This window comes from Siniperca chuatsi, linkage group LG13 (genome assembly GCF_020085105.1).
Source record: "Siniperca chuatsi isolate FFG_IHB_CAS linkage group LG13, ASM2008510v1, whole genome shotgun sequence".
NCBI classification, from domain to species: Eukaryota; Metazoa; Chordata; class Actinopteri; order Centrarchiformes; family Sinipercidae; genus Siniperca; species Siniperca chuatsi.
The window spans coordinates 14802341-14829769 of NC_058054.1; the positions used below are offsets into that span (position 1 = coordinate 14802341).

Sequence of the window (27429 nt, forward strand, 5' to 3'; positions counted from 1 at the left end):
AAAACATGGGGTAATGCACCAACCATCCTTATTTAAGACACACGTGCTCGCTCTCATCACTCAAATCTGGACAATGACTGAGCCCCTGCCCTCCTCTATTTGCGCCCAAGCTGTTTATGTGTGCCATTAAGGCGCATGACGTCTATATTATAATATTAACCCCCAAGAGTGTGTGCGTGTGTGTGTTGTCACATACAAGGAGAGAGAGGGAGATGCAGAGAGAGAGAGAGAGAGAGAGAGAGCATGAACGCTAAACACGTTTTCTTTTTCTCCCTCCAAGCCTCCTCCTATTTCTGCAGACAACCCTGACCGCCGTTAATTAAGACGAATGTGCGCCGCGGCTCCGCAGATAATGACCGGAGCGCCTGGATTTCTGCACACGAGGAGAAAACTGCGGGCCATGGCACTGACGGTACCCGCATTGCATCACGGACACGACACCCGGTACCCCGCTGTCTCCCTCCCACCTCAAGTGGAGCCGATGAGGAGACTGTAGCATCTTATCATAGAGTTTCTTTGCCTCATAATCCGATGCAGCCGCGCTCTCAGACGGCTGGCTGTTGTCGCTCCTGGTCTCCAAAGCCAGCCAACAGCTGCCTGCTCCGCTGTGCGCTGCTCTGGAGGCGCAAAACCGGTAATTACGCGCCGTGTTGACAACTTTGGCGCGGTGCTGTATGGATTGCGCATCAGCAACAAGCCAGTCTCTGGGATTTACTGAGATTTCCCTCAGGTGGAGTGAAGTGTGATCCCCGGGAGTCATCCGCTGTCCCGATCGCATCATCGATTAAGTGCGCGCTGCAACCTGTAGCTTCGTGCCCCTTTTTATTTCAGTCATTGTTCCGCCAAGACGCAATGGAGGGACACAGCTGACGGTTTTGAATCCGTAGCCCGAGGAGGAGAGAAGAAAAACGAGGAGGAAGGAAGGAAGACTCAGGGGAAACCGTAAGTACGTTGCGTCTTGACAAGATGGATAACTGTCTCTTTTCTCTCTCCAAAGTGTCAAATCCATGTGTGTCTCCTGAACTTTGTCTATATCTGGCTCAAGGGCAAATGGTAATTGAAGGTCCGATTGGGTTGTGGTGTAATTGATAGTATTCTGGTGTCGTTTTGTGGTTATTGCCATAGTTGGCTACAGCTGTAGCCAACAGGAATGACTCACAATTTAGAAACTTGCCACACAAAACAAAAAGGGACACAAGTGGCTGTACATCTTAATGTTGCACATCAAGGACTCAAGGTCCTTGTAATACTGTAGCTGTATTGCAGTAAAATATATGTGAGAGAAAATGCACACATGTATGCCTAGTCAGATTCAATTATTTGTACTATTACTTTAAGGCCTTGATGAATAATAAAAGGTAAGAAATTCTGAGATTATTCCTCTGATCTCCCTAAATTTAAGAAATAACTTTCAATGGCACACAATTAATTTAGAATTATACTAAATTAAACCAAACCTTCACTTAATTCTCACAACTAAATGCTTTAAGCCATTTTATATTGAGGTCTGGAAAATAAATGTGACCATTTTCTCATGCTTTCTCATCATGCGGACATCTTTTAAGACAGGAAACCCATTGTCTTCAATGTCACACAGGACAGGAGACATTTGCCTCTTGTATTTTGGTACCAAACTGGCCTCCATGCAGAGGTGGGTGGTATATTTCTAAAGAATCCTGTGGAGATGGAGAGATGTGGGTCAGTGTGCTGGTGCTCGGGGCTGCAGAGCACCCAGTTCCTCTGCTGCCGGGGCCACAGTACCCCTGCCTGTCTCTGGCTGCCAGCTCCCTGATAAAATGAAGTCGGTGACACTCTTTACCCTCAGTTACGAGAGAGGGAGATGATGCGAGGATAAGCTGTAGGCCCAAGGTGCGTGTGAACCTGCAGTGTGTGAATAATGAGACTTGTGAATGAAAACGTGTATTTGTGAGAGTGTGCTTTTGGGTGACCCCCCCCCCCATCACTCAGTGGTCTCAGAGGCCCTGGCTCATTCTGAAGACCAGCTCTTTGAACTGGTTGCCTTGCCAACAGCCAATCAGTTGCAGTCTGTGTGCAGGACTGTTTTATCTGTCAGCCAGTCAGAGGCTTTGACTCCCAGAGGAATTAAGTATTTTAACCTGTAAAGGATCAATGAGTTTGATATTCAAATGCATGCTGGCCTGTGACCAGTTAATTAGTTTAATGTGACGCCATCAATTTAAATCTTGAATTCATTAGTGACTTGCGGTTTTGGTGGTTCATATTTAAAACAATGCTAGGAATGGGTAAGGTAAGCATATTCGCTTTGATGCAAACTGAAGGCATGAAGGATGTTTGGCTCCTGACAAAGCACCAGTGAATCCTTGGAACAGTGGTTATCTTTCAGGTGTGAGTCTCACTTGGCACCACATCTTTCAGTGCAATAGATTTCACTGCCAGTGAGTAGCACCTCCGAAAAGCCTTTAGTGAAAGCCCAGAGTGATGAGCTCACAGTATTATAATACATGTGTCATCTGAGGAAAGGTAATGATCTGAGAGTGTAACAAACCCTACATGTGAGCTTTTAGTGTTGGATACAATCTCTTAGTTTTATGGCATATGAGCCTCAACATTGATTGTTATGGTGCCCATGAGCATGGCACTTCCCTGCGAAATGCTCCTTATGGAGCTGTTTGGCAGCCAATAGTTGAAGACTGTGGTTCTCCTGTGTAAAATACATTTGAATATGAGGCAATGCATAAATTCTGACTAAATTTGTTGTGGTCACAGACATATACATACAAATGGCTACCAATTGATGGAAAACCAACAAAGTTGTTGGACCACTGAACCTGTGGAACAGCTTCAGTGCTCCTTTGCATTGATTCTACAGATCTCTAAACTCTATTCGAGGGATAAACACCATTTATCCAGATGATATTCCCTCATTTGGTGTTTTGATGATGGAGGTGGAGAGTGCTGTCTAAACATCTTCCCCAAAATCTCCCATAGGTGTTCAGCTGGATTGAGATCTGTTGTCTGTGAAGACCATGTGCATGTAATTCACATAATTTTCATACTTATTCATCAATCCTTTGTGCCCCAGGATGTGGGTATTGCTGGAAGAGACCACTCCCATCAGATTTTTGCTTTAATTTGTCAGCCATCTGTCTGCTTTTATCAGAAAATGTTTTCTCACTGGTGGAAGAAGGATAAAGGCCGAAAAGGAACGGGAGAAAGTAAATGTGAGACAGTTGAAGCCTTTACATTTTCTTTACTTGTTGTTCATGTTATCAGATCAGAAAGCACTGAGTAGCTACTTATTGCTTCCATTCTTCAAAGAGCAAAAACCTGTTAAGAGAGTTACTGTTATTCCAGTTTTTTTACACGTTTTTTTTCCAGTTTATTCATCACTGTGAGTAACCTGTGAAAACAGTTGTATGTCTTCTGTTGCTCTACAAGGAGCTTTCCAAAGTCTGAGAAAACAGCCCTCACGTCAGCCTGCATCACAAATTGGGGGCAATGAGTTTGAAGGACATGGACATAAACATGGCAGAGAGGGCAGGACCCATACTGGGAACTTATCTTCTGCATTGATTCTTTTTAATTGTGTCTTTTGTGAGACCCTCATCTTTATGAAAGGTGCAATACTAAATTGCTGGAGTGTCCCTTTCAGAACACCTCACTAAAAAGAACAACAGGTAAAAAATTATTATCTGAAATAATTATCTGAAATCAAATCCAGAAATTATGAACTGATTGTACAAAATACTGGAGCTGCTTTACTTGACTCATCCCGTTAGGCTTCATGGCAGTGAGGCCCAGTGATAAGGTAAAATGATCCGAAAATATGAGCGGGGCATATTTAGTAAATGCAGTGTACTGTATTCATGCATGAGCCAACATTGAACGTGCTGTATGAATGATGCACTAATGGAAGCCAAAGATTTGAACATGGTTACTATAAAGGGACTAATGGGTGCTCAGACGCCGTTCTTTATCCACTTACTATTATAGGACAATTGTAAATATTTCTTTATGACATTGACAGAGCCATATATCCGCCTACCACATGCCTCACCCTTGTGAATTACTCATCACACTTGATCAATCCAGTGATGACTCAGACCGGGAGCCAAGGACAGTTGAGTCTTTCAGAAATACCACGCAAGAATAAAAAAAATAAATAAATAAAAAATACCCTACACATGATGATCTGCCAAAACAACCACTTATTACACCGGCACCAGCACGCGCCTCAGCAAAAAAAAAAAAAAAAAAAAAAAAAAAAAGTCTGAACATCATCAAGTCCAGTAACTCCAGAGAGAGACAGCAGCACAGTGAGAGTGGAGGAGGGAGGCGGTGTTTTGCAGTCAAACCGCGCCAGCGCAGCTGCGAGGCGACAGCAAGCTATAAGCTACTACACGCGCGCACACACACACACATACACACACGCTTTGCATCATGCAGGGGGGCTCATGCTAAGAAACCTGTTACACACTGCACATGTGATGGCAGGCAGCTGCTCCAAGTCCTCCTCCGCAGATTAATCAGCGGGCGAACTTGCACTCCTGAGAGTCTCGGATCGGGCGTCTTAATGAGGATATTGCGGCAATGGTGAAGGACAAGGCCGAAGACCGGACGCTTCAATATCAGCAAACTTTGGTGAGTTTCGGATGAGGTCACAGATGATGTTTTCCGTCATGTGTCGGGCATGTAGGTATTTCATGGGTGCCTGTTCGGCCGGAGGATGGAGACACAGCTGCTGGTTGTGTCCATATGAGAACAGGAGCAGACTGTGTGCAGCCTTTTATCGAATATTCCTACATAAAAAATCCATATAAAATATTCTTTATTGGCTGATTTTAGGGTCTTTTTGTGTGCTTTCCCTCGAGCTATGTTATTCAGTATCCCTCCCTGCTCTCCATTCATTCACCTTGATCCACAGGTGTTGCATCACTCTCAGCCTATGCCTGCCCCACTGTCATAATTAATTCTTATCAATTTAGATTTCACCAAACCATGTCAGATTAATTTGTTCAGCCTGAAGAAATGCATGTATGGCTATATCTGATCACTTTATGTATGGCCTAATGGGTCATTATTAAGATGTTAATATCCTTGAAATAGAAGATTAGAGCCTCCCTCTGCCTACTGAGCTCTAACCTATTTTGCTCATGTCCTGTGTCTATCTTATCTCCTCTATTTCTCCTGCAGATGTTGTCCCTCCTCGTGCCCCCTCATCTATTCCTCTGTTATCTTCCTCTCAGCCCTTCCTTTTTGCTAGAGCGGCCCCGGCCACTTATGAACCAAAAGTGGAGTGTTTCTGAATATTAATTGCCTCATGCACCAGTTTTCCCCACTCATGTCGTTGCAGGACTGACAGTGATACCCTGGAGCACTTCACACGGGGATATCTATATTCAGATAAAAGGACAGAGAGGCAGGCAGTCAAATCAGTGGGGTGCAGTCGTCTTTTGTCTTCCTTTTCTCTCTTCTCTTTGTGTCCATGCAATCTTGTGTTTTCACATGTGCACGATCTGTTGGTCAGTCTGTCTTCCTGCAGCCATGTTGGGCCCAAGTGGTACAGAGCTGTTTTTCTGCTCTTGTTGGTGTATGAAGATCGATGCCGCGCTGTGTCTCAGTGTAAAGATCAATAGCAATGTAAAATGGCAGTCGGAGTCTCTGAGGAGTGGTGTCTGCCCCCTCCCTCTCCTCTGACCATAGCGCTCAGATCAATGGTGTTATCATTCACTCCCTGCATACCAGTCCATTACCCAAAAATAGATGCGTCTGTGTGTGTTTCTGCACATGCAAGCAATTGTGCAGCTTGTGTCCTAATACTTTCTAAGTACAAAGTGGCAGCACTATTCATCAAACACCTTCCCTCAGGTAAAACAAAGTATCCGTTTTCCTTCTTAGAAAACTGAATGACATGTAAAGATAGATATTAACTCCACATTTAAATCAGATAAGTGAAGGCTCACGCAGTTTCTTTCCGCTGTAGCTACAGTCTAAAATTGGATTCTAATGTTGTCAAAAGGACCCTCTGTGTTTTATTGTTTGCCATCAGCACGATTCAGAGGATTTTCAGTCATATGGTTGCTTGAGTTTTGGCAGCAGAGAACCACTGGTGCTGTACAGATCTGTCTGATAACTTCTCCAGGAGGAAGCAGCACAGAAATGTCATCCTCTCATTTACATCTACTGTACTAAAAAAAACACCATTTCCATTTATACATAAATCTTTTTATAGAATCAGCTGCCGATTGACTGGAGTGTTTACCAAGACAATGCAACAAAAATAACCCTTTAATTTATGGCTCCTGTCAGCGCTCAAGTTTTACAGTCAGTGAGCTCTGGACAAAATCAACCCTAAAGAAAACAATGATTTGATATGTAAATGAAAACCATTCATATATCATGTACAGCAGCACTGATGCTGTATTTTCAGCCACTGCACCAAACAGATTTCTTAGAAAGCATTTCATACTCCCCACTAACCTCTCTGAACTCATTATCCAAAGGGAATAGTAAAGCAGAGCATAAACAAGCTATTTATAACCATTAAGAGTTTCATGAATAAAGCAGTGTGTAGAAACTCTTTATTTTAGGCAGCAGCTGTTGTTTTCTGGGTCCTGTGTGGAGATGCAGGAGAGATCCTTTGAGCAGTGACTGACAGTTGGAAAGCAACCAGGGTCTGGTGCATGGGTCACTGGCTCCTACAACTGCTGTCAGGTGCGGTGCATGCTGGGACAGCAGGCAGTGGCTGTCTGCTGTCTCGTGGGATGGAGGGATGGAGCAGGTAGAGTGGAGAAGACTCAGGTCAGGGACTGAAAAGAAAAGAGACGGAGACAGACGGTGTTGCAGCCTTCCATCTGAAGCTTTTTCAAAAGCTTTTTTCAGGGGTGTGGGAGGTCTGGATGTGTCACAGGGTTTGCGTGTTTGCATGTGTTTTCTCTTTTCAGAAGCGTGGGCAAGTTTGCTCCATAGGTCTTGCATGTACATTTAGTTTGTGTGTGCGTTTGTGTGTGCGTAGGTGGGTATGTACTGCACATACGCACATGTACCTGCCTACACGTACGTGCTTAAATGAGTGTGTGGTAAGTCTGTCAGAGCAGATGTTAGAGACGGCATGTTCATGTCATTTCAGCAGCAGGAGGCTTGAGGATTTGGCTGCTGCAGGGATCAAAGTCATGATCCACCTGAAGAGGAAAATCTGCCACATACCCCCGTCACAGGGCACTGCAGCACCGCTGAAACGATATATACAGTACACAAGGTGCCGGTCAGTTTCTCAATGTATGCGTGTGTGTGCGTTTCTTTCTGAGCAACTTGCTACACTGACGATCAACACACACCACTGAGAAGATCCAATTCACAGTCCTTTGTATCTCTTTAGGTACATCTGTGGTTTATAAATATTTAAAGCAATGCTACTGCAACAAAAATGTATGTAAAAATATGCATTTAGTGGTGCAGGAGAAGAGAACGCAGTCTTATATTCCCTCACTGAGACAAAGAATTGGCAAAATTTAAAGGAAAAATACAGAATATTTGTATGAATCATTTGTACTTCTACATATTGAATACTAGTGCATACATTTTTAGTATGTAGGATGGATACAATTGCACATACAGTATTAAGACTGCACATATATTTGCATGCTGTTAGTTTGCACTGTGCAGCATTCGGACACAGATTGTCTCAGTGAGAAAGCACTCAGAAAACTGGACAGTGAGATCTGTTGCCTCTCTCTTCTCTTTTGTTTTGTTTGGTGTAAAGTGTCACAGACCAGTTGGGTTGGTAAATATGAGCATGCTGTTTGCAGTTTACTTCCATCGCGTTTAAGGATTTCTGGGTTTTGAAATTATACAGTGTTACCGTACATCTCATTGCCATTTGCTGCAGCTATCATGAGAAGTTTGCTTGTGCTTTACGAAGAAAAAGCACAATAGAATTTGACTATCATACATATCTCTGTGTATCTCAGCATTTTTCTCGCCCTCTGTCGCTGTTGCACACACACACACACACACACACACACACACACACACACACAAAAGCGCTGTCTCTTCAGGGGGGTCTAGTTCCTCATAGTCAGCATTCTGTCCATTCTTTCACACAGAGGCTGGCTTGAGTCCGTTTCAGGTCTTGTCACTTCCAAATAGTGCTGCTACCTAACAGGCCACTGCAGAGACTGCAGACAGAAAATATCTATCTCAATTAATTTGACTAGACCATGCTCATTGTATTGTAGAGGGTGTGCTCACGAACCGATGAGCTTGGCACAGGTGCCATTAAAAAATACAATATACTTGTACACTCTTATAAAAACCCTCAGAGGATGTAGGGCCTAATAATTTGTAATAATAAACATTAGTTGACAACCCAAAATGAAAAAGTAGTATTGTGAAATAAACAGCAGTGGAAGAAGCATTGAGATCCTTTACTTAAGTAAAATTATTCTTTATGCAGAATGGCCCTTTTTTAGAGTGTAATATTATTGTCCTATTATTACTGACTATTCGACTATTAGTATTATAGATGCATTAACATGTAAGAAGTAATTTAATGCTGTTGGTCGATGTGGAGGTCATTTTAACTACTTGGGTAGTTACAATGGGTAGTAGTAACAATGCATCATATTTGCATCATATTTGATAAAATTACCGAATGTTTTGTATGTAAGTAATGAACTAGCTGTCAGCAAGGGCCACCATTATTCATCATTATTGATTAATCTGTGTATTATTTATTCTTGATTAATTGATAAAGTCTCCAAAATGCCAGAAAATAGTGAAAAATACTCATCACAACTTCCCAGAGCTTCAAATATCTTGTTTCGTCCGATCAACAAGTCCGAAAAACCTGAAAATTCTGCCATTTCAAAAGCTGGTGCCAGAAAATGATTAAAACGATTAATCAATTATCAAAGAAGTCGCCAATTAATTTTCTGTTGGTCGACTAATCGTTTGATCGTCTACTTGGTTCAGCTCCTCTGTCAACTAAATGCAGCAGAGTAAAAAGTTCAATATTTTCTTCTGAAATGAGTGCCTCTGTGGCTCAGAAGGTAGATCAGGTCGTCCATTAATCGCAGAGTTGGTCGTTCGATGTCAAACTGTCTTTGAGCAAGATGCTGTTGACCCCAATTGCTCCCGATGGATGGCGCTGCCATCGATGTGTGTGAGTGTGTGTCTGAATGGGTGAACGAGGGGCACTGTGGATAAAAGCACTATATATTGAAGCGTAGTGGAGCATAGAAGTACCTCGAGATTGTACTAATTTTAAACCTGTTGCAAATGTTATCTCTGTGCACGAGTGTCATGATAACAAGCGGCCGCCCCCCCAGGTCTTTTTCTGACAAGAAGCTTGATCCATCAGTCTCTCTGACATCAACCCCCCCAACCCTCCCCCATCTTTGTGCTGCTTTTTACTAACATGATCAGAATGTATGTGTTGGTGTATTTTCACTTGTCTGGGTTTCACGCGCGTGCACAGGTCTGCTCGACAGCATCAAGGTTTTTCATGTTTATTTCACTGTCTGTGTGTGTGTGTGTGTGTGTGTGCACGAGCGAGCGAGCTCTGACTCATAGTTAACTTTTCTGAAACTATCTATATTAATGCAAATGTAGACAGCTGGATGAGTCCTATTTGTCACTTCCTCCTCTAATTCAATTTTCAATCCTGTCCCTGGAGGGTTCAGGGCTCTTATTAGCCCAAGTGCTTTAGTTCTCCTGTTATTCCCCTGCTTTCATCAATACACACTCAGCGCGTGTTTAAGTAATCACACCGCTGCAACAGTGTGTAGGAGTTTAAGGGTCTAAAACATCCATCTTTCTCTCTCCGCAGTGATGCGTCCCTTCACTCTCACACACTACAGCAAAGAAGAGATTCAAATCATCTTATGAATATGTATTAATTAAAAGCAGCGAGGATGAAAGTTTTTGATGTTCAAGCCTTCATCATTAAGAGTGTCAAATATTTGTCCTTGCTGTCTCCTCAGTGAATAAATTATCCTGCAGTGCCTTGGGAATTGCTGAATAATAAAGAACTTTTTATCTCATCTGTTGTGCTAGGCTTGCACGTGGTCTGACTTAGAAAGGCGGTAAAGTGAGTGATGTTGCAGTAAAGTGGGGGGTCTTACGTAGTAGAAAGTTGGTGGACATGTGGTGCTCTCTCCATGTTACTGTCAAGTCAAGTCACTTTTACTTTACTTTTCACTTTTACAAATTTGCCTCAAGGGGCTTTACTGGAAGGTTTTCACCTGTGCAGCAAGTAGTGCTGTAGAGTGAAATGTAATTGCTGTTAGCTGGTAGTAATTAGGGTGCATCCCCTAGTTAGTACATAGAAGTGGTGGGAAATATAGCCAATATGAGGCCAATATTGAAATTGGCTGATGTACAGTACTTTCCTTTTTAACATAAACACTTAACATAAACAATCTTGTTATGGATCCATTCAATGTATTTTCTTCTTCTGAGCAAGATACATACTGAGCGGGATATTTTACAGTTGAAAAATCAAGTTGTCAGTGCTTTCTGGTCTAGCTCTAGTGGGCAAAATGTCTTGTATTATGGTATATAATATCCTGGTGTCAACATGATATAGTATATTTTCTGGTAACTCATTTGAGAACCTATTTATATATAAAATAACCAGAAGAGAATGTATGTTTTTGGCTGAACACACCCAGAGATATCAAAGAGCTGCTACAGTATAAATGGTTTGTCAAAATCTCTGAAAGTGGACAAATTGTCTTACGGTATATACAGTCTCTTTATATTGCACTCCTACAAATTACTATCAATTAAAGTATGGGAGCCACATGGCAGAAGTACTGACGTGTCCATAACAGGTTCCAGTTTGACGAGTAAACGTTTAACAAGGGAAGACTGCGTGTTCATTGTGAACGATTTCTAACTTGTTTCTAGGTGGCAACTATGAGAATTATTGTTCAAATAAGGAGATATTAAGGAGGAGAATTATGATGTGAGGAATGATTAACTGATTGACAGGTGACTCAACTTATCAGACTCAGCCATGATAGCTGCTGCTTGCTTGAGCCTCCTCAACTCCACTCAGGCTTCCTTTCCTCTTTGTCCAAATTTGGATTTGGACAAAGAGTCTATGATTGTCCATTTTAATTAGTTAGATGAATGTGAATTGGATTATTTTTCAGTTTTTGACACCAATTTATTTGTGGTAAACACAATTTCTTCCCTTGTGAAACAATTTTGCACCAAACTGGAACACTACTCTCTGGAAGCATCCTGGTCTATGAAAAAACAGTCAATAGCAACCTGTGGGAGGCAGGAGTTGAACTGGTGGGAGGTAAACTGACTAATGCACATACAGAAGTTGGTCATGTGGGAGGTAAACTGGTTACAGATAACAGCTCATTTAACCCACAGGGTCCCACCTGCTGCTCTCCCAGGGGGCCGTGCTCCAGATGGCTAGTGATTGCTTTCACACAGGCCAAAGAAAGAAACGCTAACAGGCCCCGTTTATACTCCTAGTGGGTGTTTGTCTTGTCCTGGTGGTGGATTTGTGTGTGTGTCTATACTGTATGTGTGGGTGCATGAAAAATTTGTTTGCCAACCCACAAGATTCAGTAAGACAGTTGAAATTCAGTGTAGCTGTGAATAGATTTTAATTAACCAGTCTAGTGGTGATAAAATGTAGACCAGTTACCAACCAGGAAAGTCAACAGCGTCTGTCACTTTCATGTATTACTTCAAGATCTTCAGAAGTTGACAGATGTGGGTCATTTAATTTATAAATACTAAGTCATAATGATTGTCTTTTGATGAAGTGGAACTGCCCTCTAAACTGTCACCATTTTTGGGTTTTCAGATTCTGTGTGGATGCTTTTTTTCCCCAGCTGTGTGCAAAATTGGCTTTTTGTATCAAATTTGTCCATTCTATTCTTATTAAGAATATGGGGTGTCTTGCAGAGGTTTTCAGTACATGTACAAACAAATCTTTAGCATCAAATCTTCAAATTGAACTGACTACACTGAATCACCATTGACACTGACCGAATCAGTAGCTTTTAGCAGTGGAGCTCCCCAGTGGAGCTGAGTGCACCGTTGACAGTGCGTTACTTGTTAAAAGCTTACTGAAAAGCCACAGATAACCATGTGATAACTCTCGCAAATAGTTGACTGCTTGAAAAGGAAAGAGACTAAACTTACTACTGAACTGAAGACAGTCTGAATCAGCGCAGAACATTGCGGCGGTGTGAATGGTGATGCGTTTTTATTGCAGCTTTAAGACCTAACAGAATCCACTTCATTAATAGCAACAACACAGGGCTGCACAATGCAATTAAAGTTGCATCTCCCTTCCAACTTATATACAAATATTTAAAATTAGAATACACTGTTTTAGGACAGTGATAATTTGGTAAAATATTACCGTGAAAGAGCCCAGTTTTGCCTGAGCTGTATTGGTTTTCACTGACTCATTTCCCTAATATTTAACATGCCACATTTGTTTCACTGTCCCCATGGGAGACAGTCCACTAAATGCCCAACCTTAGCCCTTACCTAATTGTAACCTGTACTCTAAAACCAAGTCTTAACCCTCCAAAAGCAGTCTACCCATGGAGACTGCAATTTTTTGTCCCCACTAGTTTGTTTTAAGTGACAGCTTTGTTTTAAAAAAAAAAAAAAAAAACACAAGTGGCAAAACATGTGTACATTTCACTGACATGTTAATGCAGGTCCACACAGCAGCTATTAGTGTTTTTCATCCGGCACCTATTGGCTGAGTCTTCTGGGATTTTGCTGTGCAGCTTATGAGGCAGTGCTGCTGTCTGAATGATGTATAAGCTGTGTCTTGCTTAAATGCTTCCCAGCAGGTTGAGGTTAGAGTGGAGGGAGATGAGCATCCTGACGCATGATCCTCTTTGCTCGTCAGTCAGACCCAACCTATGAGGCTGCTCTGCTTTCCCTCTGCACCTCCTGTTCATGCGAGCAGAACAAGCGAGTCTGGAGGAGTCGTGATGCCCATCTCAATGAGGGGGAGGGGTTGGAGGAGTTGAAGTGGGACAAAAATGTGTGTGTCAAGCAGTGGAGAAGAGATGAAACCAAGAGGGACTTAAACTTGAGGGGGAGAAGAGCAGTCGCGATGCTCATCTTAGAGTCATGCTAGAAAATTAGTGTTTGAGGAGGAATGTTCAATCTGCCAAGCCACCAGTACTATAAAACTGGTGTTACTAGTTAAGTACAATCTCTAGTATGACTTATCAGCTACTAGATACATCTTACTGTTTGTCCTATATAGTCACATCTTTCAGTGATATATAGATTGGCAGTAATATACCTAATTGAAATCCAACTTTGTGATTTCTTAGCACAAGTCAGGAAGAGGGGTTGCATCACTACAATGCCTCTGTAAAACTCTAACCTCAGCAAAGTATAGCTAGAGACCTTCAAACACCACTTCAGACAATTCAGTTGTAAGCACAACCTTTTATTAAAAGTCAGTCCGATATGGCTGCCAGTGGCTCGTCATCTCTTTGATTTGGTGTTGGGAGCAGACATAGTCTTATCCTCAGTCAGGATCACCTCGCCGCTTGAGACTAGAGCCCTCTGACTTGAGGACAGAGTACTCTCTGCAGCTGCAGCTCTTCCTGCAAGAGAAGGAAGAAAAGTGAATCTTGTCACTTTAGATTTGTTATGTTTAAACTTTAAGTGTATCTGTAATTTGTCAAGCAAAAATGTCAAACATTCTGGTTCAAGCTCCTCACAGCTGAAGATTCACTTTCTTCACCATATGCTCTGGAAACTTTGTACGATGCAGACAAAGTTTGCCTCTTGATATCAGTTCAAGGCATCTGCAGATACAGACTCTGATCCGATAAATAGATTTTTCCACCCTCAAATATAAAAGTCATCCTCATTGTGTGGCACTTAAGGCCAGGGACTGTGGCACCAACAGCTTTTGCAGCCTGCCATGGCTTAATGAAGCTTACAGCAGGAACACCTAACATTGGTCAACAAATTCTAGCTTGTTGGCATTTCACTAATTTAGACTAAACTGATATCAAAAATTGTTCGTTGTAACTATGTTACTGAGCTACTCACGTTGCCGGTGGCATGGCTGTTCACAGGAGTTTGTGCTGCTGGGATAACATACTGCTGTAGCACAATGGATGAACATCTGAAAAGAGTTTGCAAGTTGCATATCAACCAGTCAAGCAAAAGGCAATTAAATCAGTTAAGGGACTAATGTGAATAACCGTACCGCATCTTTCTGAGTAGTAAAGGTGTTTTGATCCACAAACGTGAACATTTTAACTATGAACCGTTTGTAGTGCGTTGGGTTATGTCCAGGGGAGCTGGCCACTGGCACCACTTTGGTTAAGTAACGGTCATCATGGTAGGGACACCTGGAGCCAAAAAGACAGTTCCATTCAGTATTTAAACAAAAATTGCAGACATTTACACAGCCTAGTAATTAAAGCCATGTTTGTATGCGTTTTAATATACCCATCAACCAGAAGGTCCCATTGTGGCAGGCTGTTAGGATTTGGGGTGGAAGTGGCCCAGCAGTGCTCCAGATTCAGGATGATGTTTGGGTCAGACCTCTCCAGGATGGTCACCTCAACATAGACAGGTTCCCGCAGCACTTTAGTGATTGGGTAGTCTTCTGGAGTGTAGAAGGAGCTATATGCTGCCTCTTCTGCAGTCAAAATAGTGCCGTTTTAATATAAAGACATTCTGCACCAGCTGGCATCATTGTAAGGCTTGTGCCACTCACCCTCCACACAGCCCTTAGTGATACACTGTCCGTTGCCCAGTTTCAGCTCCACTCTGAGGGGTCCTGCAGCAGCAACCGGCACAGGTGGAGGAACAGCATTAACCTCCATGACAATAGCTTCCACAGCTGTGGCTGAATACCTACACTGGAATAACAACCTGTTGAAAGAGAGCACTTCACGTCACAGGAACCTTCAGCGGATTACAAAAGCAATAAAGATTGATTTTTACATAAACTCACTCAAAATGGCTGTCCCTGGTGATTGCTCCTCGGGGTCCAATTCCCACTTCATATGATGAAGACATGTGGTTCTCGTACACCACGTAACCCTCTTCCTCCTGCAGGTGGGAAAAAAAATAAAATTGAGTGCTCACATAAGTTGAACCAAAAAAAGGTTCATTTGTTGTTTGATACAAACACATGGCATGTTTTAAATTCTTCAAATTGAGAATTTTTCCACATTCACATTGTAAGTTGAGTCTTGAATCTGCATTTTACTTTTGTAAAAAACAGTTTTAAGAAGTCATCTTGGGCTGGAAAAACCATGCAGGGCATTTCTCGAGTCAACATTTTATAATATGACTAATTTAGTTGCAGATTTCAACCATGTTTAAGTTGTCACATATTAGCTAAAGCAAATACTGCACTAGCCACCTTGAATGTAGTACCACATGCAGTCACAGGGAATTGAAAGACTGCAAAAGCAGAGGTGAAGCCAGCAGGGGTACAGGAGTGGTCATTTGTTTCTAGCAGGCTGACTGAATCCACATCTATGTGGGGCACAGTGACATCTCGAGCCACAACCACCACAAACTGGCCATTCCTGGTACACTGTACAGTCACTGGGTGAGAAGGAAATAGATTAATTTCTGTTGCAGTATAAGATTTTACACTCACCATGTAGCATTTAAATGAGAGGCACTAGAAACTACACTGGAGAGTACAGATACCTGCTTTCCCATAGTAGCACTGCTGCCCATCAAAGCAGCAGTTTATGTTTTCACACTGTTCAGTGGTGATATCTTGGGTCCCACACTGGATCTTCTCACCCTCCTCCACCTGGCATTTATCGAAGGGAGCTGCAGGTGGAGGAACCTTCGACTGTGGGCGAGGCAGCTGTGAAGAAAGAGGAGGTTGGGGTTTCTGCAGATGCTGAAGCCAATGACGCTGGGCAGTAACATCACAAACCAAAACAACACCAAACAGCCACTTGAGAAGCTCCATTGTGGTATGAGTAACTAAACACTGGGCAAAACTGCAACAACAACACCTATGCCTCAGACACAGGTTTTATACATGATTGATTATGTCTAATTTGCTTAGAACTCCGCCTCTCATCGTTAGGAGTCAATTGTGTGGCATCCCTGCAGAGTTAATCAGCTGGGAGCTGACAGGTGGAGCTTATTGACGGCTCATCTGTCTGAAAAGAAGTCATTACACGACTGTTGAGTCAAAGCTGAGTGGGGGTTTTTTTTCTAAAAAAGACTTGAGAAAAGCTGTGAATGTGTGGAGCTGTGAGCTGCAGGCAGTGAATCTTCTGTTTACTCTGAGTTTGAACCTCAGTGTGTTCACAGAAGCTGACTACCTTTACCGTGACTTGATACTGTATTATTTTTTAAGTGAAAAACCTGCTGCATCACACTGACATCTCTTTCACTGCCTCCCACTTGCACCACCTGTATAAAATATCTCTTTTTCTGTTTTTCATATGCACAGATGTATGGGCGGTACACCCAGGAGCTGGGTGTGTATGCCAAGGAGGAAGCGGCCCGCCTACGAGATGGAGGAGTGCGGGATGGCGGAGGACTGCGGAGGAACACCAGTGTTCGTAGTCGTGCTGCAGATCTGCTGGAGTATGAGAAAGACCCCTGTGCAAAGTGCCATTGTAAGTGTGGATCATGCAACAAGCCCTGAATCTTCTTGCAGGGACAAAGTGTGCAGGTAGTGAAGTGCTCGGACATGTGAAGGTCAGAGCAAAGCAGTGTTCAATGCTCATAAACAAAGTGGATCTAGTGTGTGTGTGCAGCAGACTGTGGTGCTCCAGCAAATGTGAAAGCTGTGTGAAAACACTGACTTCTTAAAGTACAGCAGAGTGGCTACCTGACACAAGGGAGCAGGAGAGGATGTGAACACGATTAAATGTGACTGATCTGAGCAATGACCTCCAGCCAACAAGGGCTGTCTCAATGTCAGACAAAGACAGCCCCCTCTGCTGGCTGCCAGTGGCCCACCGTGTATTTGTCTATGTGTGGAGAAATGCTTGATTTGCTGTGTGTGTGTATTTTGTTTGTGTGAAGAGAGCTCTGATCTGAACTGTCAGATTATTTTATGTCTAGTCTTCCCAGATGACTGCAGATAAGGGAGTGGCACCAGAAGAGAGCTCCACTTCAGACTGATGTATTCAACAATAAGGAAGTGACAGTTTCTGACTGTGTGTGTGTGTGTGCGCATCCTCCCTTCTTATTTTTATTTGTACATTATTTAACCTTTATTTATGCATGTTTCTGAAAACGTGCATAAATGAAGGTTAAAACATAAAATGCATAAATTCAGAGATTTTTTTTTGCAAGTCAATAGAGCATCAATGCATTTCTTAAAGGGTCGGTTCACCCAAATTTAAACATTAGAACTACTTTCTGCTCATGTCTGGGGATTAGAAACAATAACAAGGACAATGTTTTTGGAAAGACACTTTGCATTGTAATTTGTCAATGCTGAGAGCTCCACAAATGAAATTCCCCTCACCCGATTGATGTGGTGAACATAGAGACGGATATCTTAAAACCTAATGAACCCGATCTATCTGCCTGGCTAGGGGAGAGTGAGAAAATCGTAGAATAACGATGCTCTTCATAACTCCAGAACTTGCCAGAGAATCATCACATTTTTAAGTTTTCTTCAGTATCAAAGTAATCCAGTGATAATTGTCTGTACATCCTTTGGCACATTACAAATAGGAACTGCTAATAGCTAATTAGGCATACTTTTAATGGTGCCAATTTGCCAAAATGTAAACCAAAATAGGCCAAAAAAAACAGGGCTTAAGTTTTAGCCCACAGTGTAACTCATTGAATCCATGGCAACATTATACTTCCTGTTTACGTCGCCCAAATTATGGGAAATGTAGTTGTAGTTGCAGCTGTTTAGATTCTTTCTTGGGACAATGTTAGACTTTTAAAAACCCCTGTTATGGACCAAATGAGTAATCGATTAATTGGGAAAATAACTCAGTCCAGCTGCTAATGAAAATAATTGATGGTTGTGCCCCCAGATTTGGTTGAACTGACCTTTTTAGATACAAAAATCAATACATAAAGTCTTAAAACATATAAAATAATGTTAGTAAAAAAGTAGAAAAGGAAAAAGGAGAGAAAGGCAGTGCGTTTCTTTTCACAAGTGCTGGCACAAGTGAGCCAGTGTAACTGTTTTCCAGGATCCGTCACTGCCTCTTTCCCTTGTGACTAGTGATCTGATTAAAACTTGATAGATTGCACTATAGGTGAAAGCTACACTATATCAGCCTAGCCTCGCTCGCTCGCTGTAATGGAAGCCATTTAAAACAATCACTCTCAGATCAGGAGCCAGCCAGAGTGATTTGTGTGCTCGCTGTCTGTGCGCTGCAAGAGGTGTTTGTATTTTTAGACTCGTCTTTAGATAGACGCTCAGGCTGGACGGGTTGTGCTGTTGTCTTGTTAAGTAATGTGTAAGGAGAGGAGCTTCAGATTTGGTGGAAGTGGGAGTTTTAGTGTTTTCCTCTCATGTATCTGTGTGGGAACATCATCTCTGTGGGTGATGGACTACGAGTGTGTGCCTCGGCTCAGATCAGTAACTGGAGCCGCAGTTTTTGAACAAGGCAGCCTACACATGGAGCCAAAGGCTCTGCTACCGGTCGTGATGGAGAGCTAAAAACATGTACTGTCTCACTGTGTTTGTCTTGACTCTGCGATTTTATAGCAGATCTCTGTCTACCAGTTACTCCAAGGATCAGCATTAATGTGTCAGTCACATGTTTAGCTTTGCATTCAGTGGCATTGAATATACTGTTTTTATGTGAAAAATCTATTTTTATTATTATTATTATTATTATTATTATTAAAAACTATTATTCCTGATTATAGCTAGTTGGTTCAGGTGATGCAATGCAGGACTAGCAGAGATGGGTGTTTTTGTTTTTTTTTTTAATTTTTTATTTATTATGGGATCAGGAAAAGACATCTGTGAACGCCACTGAGCCTGCGGATGTGAGCGCGAGCCAAGATGCACACGGAAGTATGTGGCTTTGCAGGTGCCAGACGAGGTGTGTGTGTGTGTGTGTGTGTGTGTGTGTGTGTGTGTGTGAGAGAGAGAGAGGAATAAAGAGAAGCTGTGGGAATGGGAATTTTCCCCAGCTTCTTCCACATGGGAATGTCCAATGAACTGAAATAAAAATTAGATCCAGTGAAGAACATGTCAGTCTAATCTGCACAGATAGATTTATCTTGGTGTTTGTCCACAATGTGACGGGTTTGTCTGCACATGAGTGTATTTGTGTGTTTCTCCATGTGCATGTGTACGTTTTTTGTTGGAAAGTTGCCATTCAGCAGGTAGCCTGGCTTCTTGCCCGTCATGCACACAGTTGTGCCCCGCCTCCCTCGGGAGACTCAGCATCCACCCCGTGACCTCAATCCTGCACCAGAAAGACTGCTGCGATATCTGTCTTTTTTCGTTTATTATATCATTTATTATGTCTATACAGTAGCAAGGTAATTCAAACAACAAGCAAATATTTGTGAACACGATCATGAAGGGGAGCTTGTATGGCTTTTTTCCTATAATTATATACATATTGTACAAGCCGCATAGTCACGCATTTGACAAATTGTCTCTGAATACTTTCTGACTTCCCTGCCCTGTGTGTGGCACTCAGCCCCAAGCCTGTTGGTTCCTACTGAAGATGTAAACCTTTAAACCTGGTCACAAATATATAATTTCATTTTTAAAAAGGCTCAGTAATTTCCTAAAACAGCTGGGCACTGTAGTTTTTAGCAAACATTACAGTAGTAAATAGTGCATTTGTTGGGGACTATTTACAGTACAGTGATGGAGGTCTGTGGCACAGATGAATAAGCGCTGTCTGGCTTTGGCCTACTCATTGTTGGTTTTGGACTTTTCATGAACAACACGGAAAATGAACAATATCACCAACCTATCCTTTAAGCAGCACTGTCTGTTGCTCTCTTGGTTTCTCCTAAAATGCGACAGTTTTCTCCATGGCAAGCATCACTATGAGTGTATGTGACGACTGCAGCGTTTTTATGGAATATGGATCTGGTAAATGTGTTAGTAGCACATTTTTAGCGTCTCGGGGGACGGCCACATCTATGAATGCTCTGGATATTGAAGTGAATTCCAGGCTTTGGCAATGTCCGCAGACAAGAGAGAAGAAATGAGTCCAGTGATGCTTCTTTTAGCTGACCTAGCTCAGAGTTATAGATTATAATGTAATGGCAGAATTTATAACCATGACCTAACTTTGTTTTGTCCCTGTATTCTTATATTTGAGGTGGATGAAGACAGTGAAGTGATGTTCTTACTCTCAACATATTCACCACATAATAACCTCCTTTTAGTCTATTATTGTTCTTCCGCTGCTCACTCGCACCTGGTAAATGGATGATATCTCTCTGTCCACTCTACTCATTGTGTTTGTAATTCCCCATTCTTCTTTACTTTTTCATGTGAAACTGGATCCTTTTATTCACACAGCATGAAAATAAGTGTTTTGTTTTTCCCGATTTCTTTATTCAGCAGAGGATTCATGTCCTGGTATGGCAAACCCTTCTCCATGCTTTTATTTCCAGGAAACGTCAGCTAATTCATAATTTTGTTAAGGTAAATTAGAAAGGAATAGACATTAATTTGCTGCTGTTTGTCTATAAATCTCTCAATAGTTTAGGACCAAATTACAAATACATGTCTGACTGCATATTACCACATGAAACATCTGGGCCTCTCAGGTAATCTGGTAGTGGTCTGCTAACCAATCTGACTCCAAACTAAACATGGAGAAGCAGCATTACAACACACCATATACACTTGTCCCTACTTTGACTACCTTTTAAAATCTAGGTTGAAAACTTGAACTGAAAATATCTATCGTTCTATCTATCGTTCTATCGTTCTATAATTTTATTATTATTTTCAGGTACATATTGTTACATTGCCTAACCCCTTATATCTTAACCTATTTTGTTCTTTTTTTATTTTATCTTTTAAATTTCTTATAAATTTGTTTTAATTTCTTTCAATATTATATGTATTTTCTGTTTAATGTATTTAATGCATTACAGTATGTAAAGCACTTTAAATTGCCATTATGTATGAAATATATTCTTGCCTTGGCTTCCCTGGCCTACTGTAAAGGCTTCTATTCATTCCCTTCTCTTCTTTCACTACATATTCGCTTCTTTCATTTCCTTCCTCTCGGGTTCTTTTCAGTCTCACACCAACAAATATCTCTCTTCGGTCCTCTCTCTCTCTTCACACCTTGAAGATTCATTTCAGTGATTTAACTTTTTTTGCTTTTTGCCTCTGTCTCTTCCTGACTGTGTGCCCTCAGTGTGTGCGTCTCGCTGCCAGAAGTTCCTGATCTCGCGGGTGGGGGAGGACTGGATCTTCCTCATTCTGCTGGGGCTGCTCATGGCTCTGGTCAGCTGGGTCATGGACTACGCCATCGCCTTCTGCCAAGAAGGTAGGAGAGAGACAGAGAGCCAGAAAGAGTTACAAAGACAGATGGACAGATGGATAGTGAATAAAGGGCTGTTCTCACAGAGGCAGTAAAGTAAAATATGAATGTAAAATAATTCACTGACGAGGAGCCGTGCTGTATAATGAACAGCTAAGAGGCACTGTCAGGTATGGACTGAATGTAGATGGTAAAATAAAAATATACAAATTGACTGGCATTTTGCTACTGAGTTATATTGATCTTGATCTAACAATTTGAACTTGAAGCTAACAAAGTGGCTTTCATGAATTTTTAAAGGATCAACAAAACCATTTTTTTACTCCCAGAAAGCATCAAATACACCAATCTTAACACTGACGCTTGAATTAATTCACCAGGTGCTGATTGCTGGTTTTCAAAACTAATTATATAATATAATAATATACATAATATAATTATATAAGTAATTATGTATAACTATAAAGAACATTTTGAGTGCAAAAAATAAAATCCTCTGAAATGATAAATAATAAAATTAAAAAGTACATTCCTATACAGACAATTATCTGTAGTCAGGCAGACCGCCTGTATCAAAGAGCTGAGCCATCAAGTCAAATCACTTATTTATGATCACAAAGTCGTCTTAACAGCTGAATGACAACACCTGTATTGTGTGGTTGCCTATATTGACATGTCAAATGAGTGATCTTATAGAGAAGGTTAGGAGACAGAAAGTGACTTTCTTAATTTTACTGCAACACCAACCTGCCTTGACTAAGCAGGTATACGCCATTGTTTTGCAAAACCTTCATTTTTTTTTTTTACCCAGTGATGAAAAGTAACTAAGTACACTTACTGAAACAAATTTGAGCTACTTGTACATTTTATAATTTTCTGCTACTTTATACTTGTACTCCACTACAATTCAGAGGGAAATATTGTACTTTTTACTCCACTACATTTATTTGACTGTTTTAGTTATGAGTTGGGTTTCAAATTACGTTATTGCATAATAAAACACATGATAAGCTTATAAAAAATACGTTGTTACATATTTAAATAACAGTTTGAACCCCAAAGATGTAAAATTAGCCAATATTTCCCAAAATCCCAAATAATTGGTACAAATTTGTGTAGCAGAACTTGTTTTTTCTTCTTTCCTACCTCATTAATCCTCTGACGACCCCTCAGATTTATCTTGTGACCCTTTGAAGGGGCCCATCCTCTAGGTTGAGAACCACTAGACTAAACTAAACTGTAATATAGAATAGTTAAAACCTGCTCCACCTCGAGCAGCTACAAAATGCTATTTACATAATATTGCATCAGCATTAACAAATCTATTAGTCATATATAATAATAAATCAGTCACAGGGGCCATTTTTCTGTGTAAAGAGTAGCATACTTTTGATACTATAAGTATATCTGTTTGATAATACTTCTGTACTTGTAGGTTTTTGAATACAGTACTTTTATTTGTAATGGGATAATTTTACATTGTTGTAATGGTACTTTTACTTACTAAAAGGTCTGAGTACTTCTTCCTCCACTGCTCTTGCCAATGCAAAGGTGGTGTTTTCTAATTTATCCCCTATTGAGTGTTTTGGAAAAGCTCTGCTTTTACGAGTGAAACATGCCGGCATAACGTGGACAGAGGATATTTCCCTTAGATCCAAGAAACGCTTCCTCTGTTGTGTTTTTATGAAATGGTAAATTGATAATAAGAGAGCTAAATGATGAATAAAGAGGAGGAGGCCACTGAGCTGCTAAAAGGTGAAGAAAAATGCATGAATAAGGCAGAGATGGGGGGGGGGAAACATGGAGAGAAGGTCATAAGGAGGTAATGAGGAGGAGAGGAATCAGGTGAATCTGTTCACAAGAGATAAATCTTGATAGATGGGGAAACTGGTCGTTAAATGGTTGAGTTCTCCACTGCATTATATTGAGAGGAAGTGTGTACTTTGTGTGTGTGTGCAGCACAGAAGTGGATGTATGGTGGACTGGACAGTAACATGCTTCTGCAGTACATCGCCTGGGTCACCTACCCTGTAGTGCTCATCACTTTCTCAGCAGGATTCACGCAGATACTGGCGCCTCAGGCTGTGGGTAAGACGCACACACACAGTTACACACACATTTATGCAATTTATGCATAAACATATGTATTCATATCTCTAATAATCAGATGTGTTAATAATTTAATAGGCTCTATAATGTGCCTCCAAGGACATTTGCTGTACATCTCTTAGTGGTCACATATGCAGGAAATCCATAAAATATACCTCTGATGCGATGTGCATACAGAAGACTATATGAATATCAATACGTTTTTCCTCTCACCCATCCCCCGTGCTCTTTGTTTATTCTCATCATCCCTCTCTCTGTAATTGCTTTCTTTCAACTCATCTTTTCTCTCCACTCCATCACCCCACCTGGCGTCTCTTTCCTTTCATCTCCCAGGTTCAGGTATTCCTGAGATGAAGACGATACTGAGGGGGGTGGTCCTGAAGGAGTACCTGACCTTTAAGACGTTTGTGGCCAAAGTCATTGGTTTGACTTGTGCTCTGGGCAGTGGGATGCCTCTGGGGAAGGAGGTAGAGGATTTATTTTTCCTTCATCTCTTACCATCACAGCTCTTCTTGGCTGTACAAATTACACATGACTGATTGCTTGACAATTTTTGAAGTTTCCTGTTGGGAGCATATAATAAATATTCTTGCATCATCTAGTCTCGTTAAAGTCATGGCTGGCAAAATATAAAAGTGATTTATTGCTAATAACACTTGCATTTCCCATTCGGGGGGTAATAAGGTTGTTTTAATCTGAATCTGAGCAGGGTTTAATCATGCAAGGTTTCTGAGTAATGCCCCTGCATCATGCCCTACTCAGTGCTGAAATGTGCTTTCAGTCATATCCTGTCTACTAACATCCTAATCTCTCTCCATCCTCTCTCTCAGGGACCCTTCGTTCATGTTGCCAGTCTGTGCGCCGCTCTTTTGAGCAAATTCATGGCTGCTCTTTTTGGTGGGATTTTCATGGTGAGAATGGTAACTACATTAAAAAAGGAACACAGATTTCCAGACACACTGATGAACAAATTCAAACTTGTTCGATTTACTAAACCTTTGAGGACCTTAATTGGAACATTCACCATGAACTAAATGCAATCGCTTCAAGATTAAATCATTGTTTCTTAATTAAAATATCCTTATTTTATCCTTGTGTATGGTGAAATGTGGTGAAATACTCAAAACTGTGCTCTCTACACTCAAATATTTAGAAATATTTAGAAATATTGATCAAAATGTGTTCTAACTTAATCACTTTCAGTTCAAACTCAGCGACACTGAACACCAACAACAACAACAAGGTGTCAAATCCAAAATCAAATTACAGATTGCAGCTTTAAAGGAATAGTTCACCATTTTAGGAAATTTTGCTTTATGTCCAAGAGTGAGATGAGGAGATCGCTGTCATTTTTGTGCATTAAAGGATAAATCCACTTACGGTTACAGTACTTTGATACATCTCTGTTCCGTGTTTTTCAGACTTTTTAACTTTTTAGCCACTTCCCCATAATCTGCCTCATCGACTTTTCAGAATGACACAACAACCTGTTCCTAACTGTTTTCCCAAATGATTAAAAGTGAACTGCGCTGAAGGGCAAGATTTTTTTTTTAAGGCATTTTGGTTCCATTTGACAGTGAAAGGTTTCCGTCAAACAGGGATCATCGCAGTTCTATGGTATGCGTCTTTAAAGCACACAGCATCACATGCATGCATCAAATGCATCTTTTTCTTTTTTTTAACCCTTATTTATCAAAGGACGTTTCATTATGACCAAAGCTATCTTTTTCAGGATCGCCCTATTTACACAAATTCACACCAGAAAGCTGTCCAGTACAAACACACAGCAGCTGCTGTTGAGAGCTAAGAGCCACCTTCGGGCTGACCATTACATCACAAGCCCACTTCTCTAGCCTTTAGGCCACTGCTGCTCCATTTATGCGCTATAAATCATGGTTGCTAGAAAGTCATTCTTTCCCTTGACCTGGAGGAACTTAAATCACAACGTTTACCACTAATAATTTGTCGTTGTTGTTGCGGGGTCAATTTTTCCGTTAACCCTTACACTTGTTGTAAACCTGAGGCCTAAATAGTTGCTGAAAAAAATTATTGGCAACATTTATCCACATGGGAGGATTTTCTTGATCTTTGTGTATTTTCCTTTGGTCCTTGTAGGTGTGAAGCTGCAAGAAAAACACACACACAATCAAAAAAAAAGTATTTGATGTTTCTTTGACTTTCTGCCGTCCCCCAGGACTCACTCTCACCTCCACTCATGTGAGACCACACCCTGGGCTTCTGTCTATTTCTGCACTGGACAGTGTGCTGTGCTTCTCCTCCATGTATCAACAGCACTGGCGTCGCCATCAGTACGGAGGAAGATAGACCGCAGTGACGTGGAGGAAGAAAAATTCATGTCAGCACAGTTAGAAAGACTGAAATAGTCCTGGGGGGGGTCGACTGTGCAGCCGTTAAACATAATCAGTCTGGGAAAATGTTAATTCAGTTCACTGTGGATTCAAGACTGTTTGCTGAAGCTCGTTCTCTGCTCGTTTGATTTTTTTTTGTGTGTGGTTTGGATAATAAGTTGGATGTCTTCCAGGAGCAGAAATATAAGGTAACCTCTACACTCATACAGATCACACTCACACATATATTTCTGTCTTTTTTTCCACTTTCACTGCTAAAGGAAGAGCCCTTTGAGGGAAGCAAGGTATGAATGCACGAGTCAGATAGTTTCTTTATTGCCAATTCCATCAACATTAATAATCCACGCTGTCCATTTCAGAAGCTGAGATAGATTGATGCCTTTCCATTTGTCTGTTTGCTTCTATACAAACATCTCATTCCATGATTTCAACACTCAATCCTGGGTTTTTCAATTATGGCCTCCCATGTCCCACCGCTCACATATGTAATCTCATCAAATGTGAAAAAAAATCCAGCAGCAGCTTTACAGTAAAACTGTTGCATTTGTAAACAGTTGGTGAGTTTTTTGTTTGTTTTGTTTTTTTTATGAGAAATACATTTGTTGTGTGTTTTGTGGCATTTGCACGTACATGTACACCTGTTGGGATTTGTGTGTGTGTGTGTGTTTGCTTGAATGCATGGCTGTGTGTGTGTGTGTGTGTGTGTGTGTATCTGATTCTTGTCGGACAGAATGAGCTGAGGAACACAGAGATGCTGTCGGCTGCCTGTGCAGTGGGTGTGGGCTGCTGCTTCGCTGCCCCTATTGGAGGTAAGACAACATGGCTCTAGCCTCTGATTGAATGGTATCTAATTATGGTAGATAATTACGGGAGCTAATTAGATGAGAATATTTACTCTCCTAGCAGCAGAGCGTGTGCCAATCTTGGTCAGTACATACATCTAACCCTTGGATTCAGAGCAACATATTGTATCTCAGCAACTGTTGGCCAGATTAACATGAATATTTATGTCGAGGATGTTTGACATTTTTTTAGGTGACTCTGTGACCTTTTCCTTTAGCGCCACTGTCAGGTCACAAAAATGTCACTTGATTAACAATTAATCTTTAAAGTGGCGATCAATGTTTTTATTATAACATTGTATCAAATGACAATGTGAAAACAATCTGACAGTGTGAAAGATGTGAACCTATAGAGAATTATCACCTGAATCTGCTTTACGGAGCTTTATAGCAAGTTTTAGCTCATTGTTTAGCTGTCCGGCCCACAATTTTATTGTTTTGGTTCACTCTCACCACTCTCAAAGCATTGTTTTCAGCCACAGCAGGCAGCTGTTTTCAGTGAAAAACCTCTTAAAAACCCACTCTACACTACCTGCTCAGCACCAAACAGCAGACAGACACAGCTGGGGAACATAGTGGAGCATTTAGCAGCTAAAGTGCCAGATATTTCCCTCAGGAGTTGACAGAGACCAACAACAGAGCTAAAAGACAGCGAAT

At 41.3% G+C, this 27429-nt stretch overlaps 2 protein-coding genes across 12 annotated transcripts in view; one reads left to right on the forward strand and one right to left on the reverse strand.

The window, feature by feature from the left end:
• Positions 1-803: 803 nt before the first annotated feature.
• The window catches only part of clcn2a (chloride channel, voltage-sensitive 2a), a 41478-nt gene continuing 14852 nt past the window's right edge, over positions 804-27429 (forward strand). For 3 of the 11 annotated variants that reach the window (XM_044218935.1, XM_044218942.1, XM_044218938.1), the window contains exons 1-8: positions 2735-4623; positions 16445-16613; positions 21327-21458; positions 23412-23540; positions 23895-24028; positions 24392-24481; positions 26191-26214; positions 26661-26739. In XM_044218935.1, coding sequence (XP_044074870.1) covers positions 4573-4623; positions 16445-16613; positions 21327-21458; positions 23412-23540; positions 23895-24028; positions 24392-24481; positions 26191-26214; positions 26661-26739 — 808 coding nt within the window. In that variant the 5' untranslated portion in view covers positions 2735-4572. Of the gene's footprint in view, positions 947-2465; positions 4624-16444; positions 16614-21320; positions 21459-23411; positions 23541-23894; positions 24029-24391; positions 24482-26190; positions 26215-26660; positions 26740-27429 lie in introns of those variants that run through there. The other 8 variants (XM_044218940.1, XM_044218941.1, XR_006380387.1 and 5 more) reach the window with 8 other exon arrangements.
• Positions 13418-16007, reverse strand: LOC122886579 (zona pellucida sperm-binding protein 4-like). The gene is made up of 8 exons (XM_044218946.1): positions 15679-16007; positions 15383-15570; positions 14969-15066; positions 14729-14886; positions 14458-14650; positions 14213-14357; positions 14053-14128; positions 13418-13598 (listed from the first exon to the last, which is right to left on the reverse strand). Exons 1-8 carry the CDS (start codon positions 15950-15952, stop codon positions 13477-13479), a joined length of 1254 nt encoding a protein of 417 aa, XP_044074881.1. The 5' UTR covers positions 15953-16007; the 3' UTR covers positions 13418-13476.

Excerpts from the sequence above, each read along its gene's own strand:
- LOC122886579 (XM_044218946.1), bottom strand. The coding sequence starts at position 15,952 with ATGGAGCTTCTCAAGTGGCTGTTTGGTGTTGTTTTGGTTTGTGATGTT. Across the intron at positions 14,358-14,457 it reads TGGGACCTTCTGGTTGATGG|GTGTCCCTACCATGATGACC; the intron begins GTATATTAAAAC and ends TTTTGGCTCCAG. Across the intron at positions 13,599-14,052 it reads ACAGCCATGCCACCGGCAAC|GAAGAGCTGCAGCTGCAGAG; the intron begins GTGAGTAGCTCA and ends CTTCTCTTGCAG.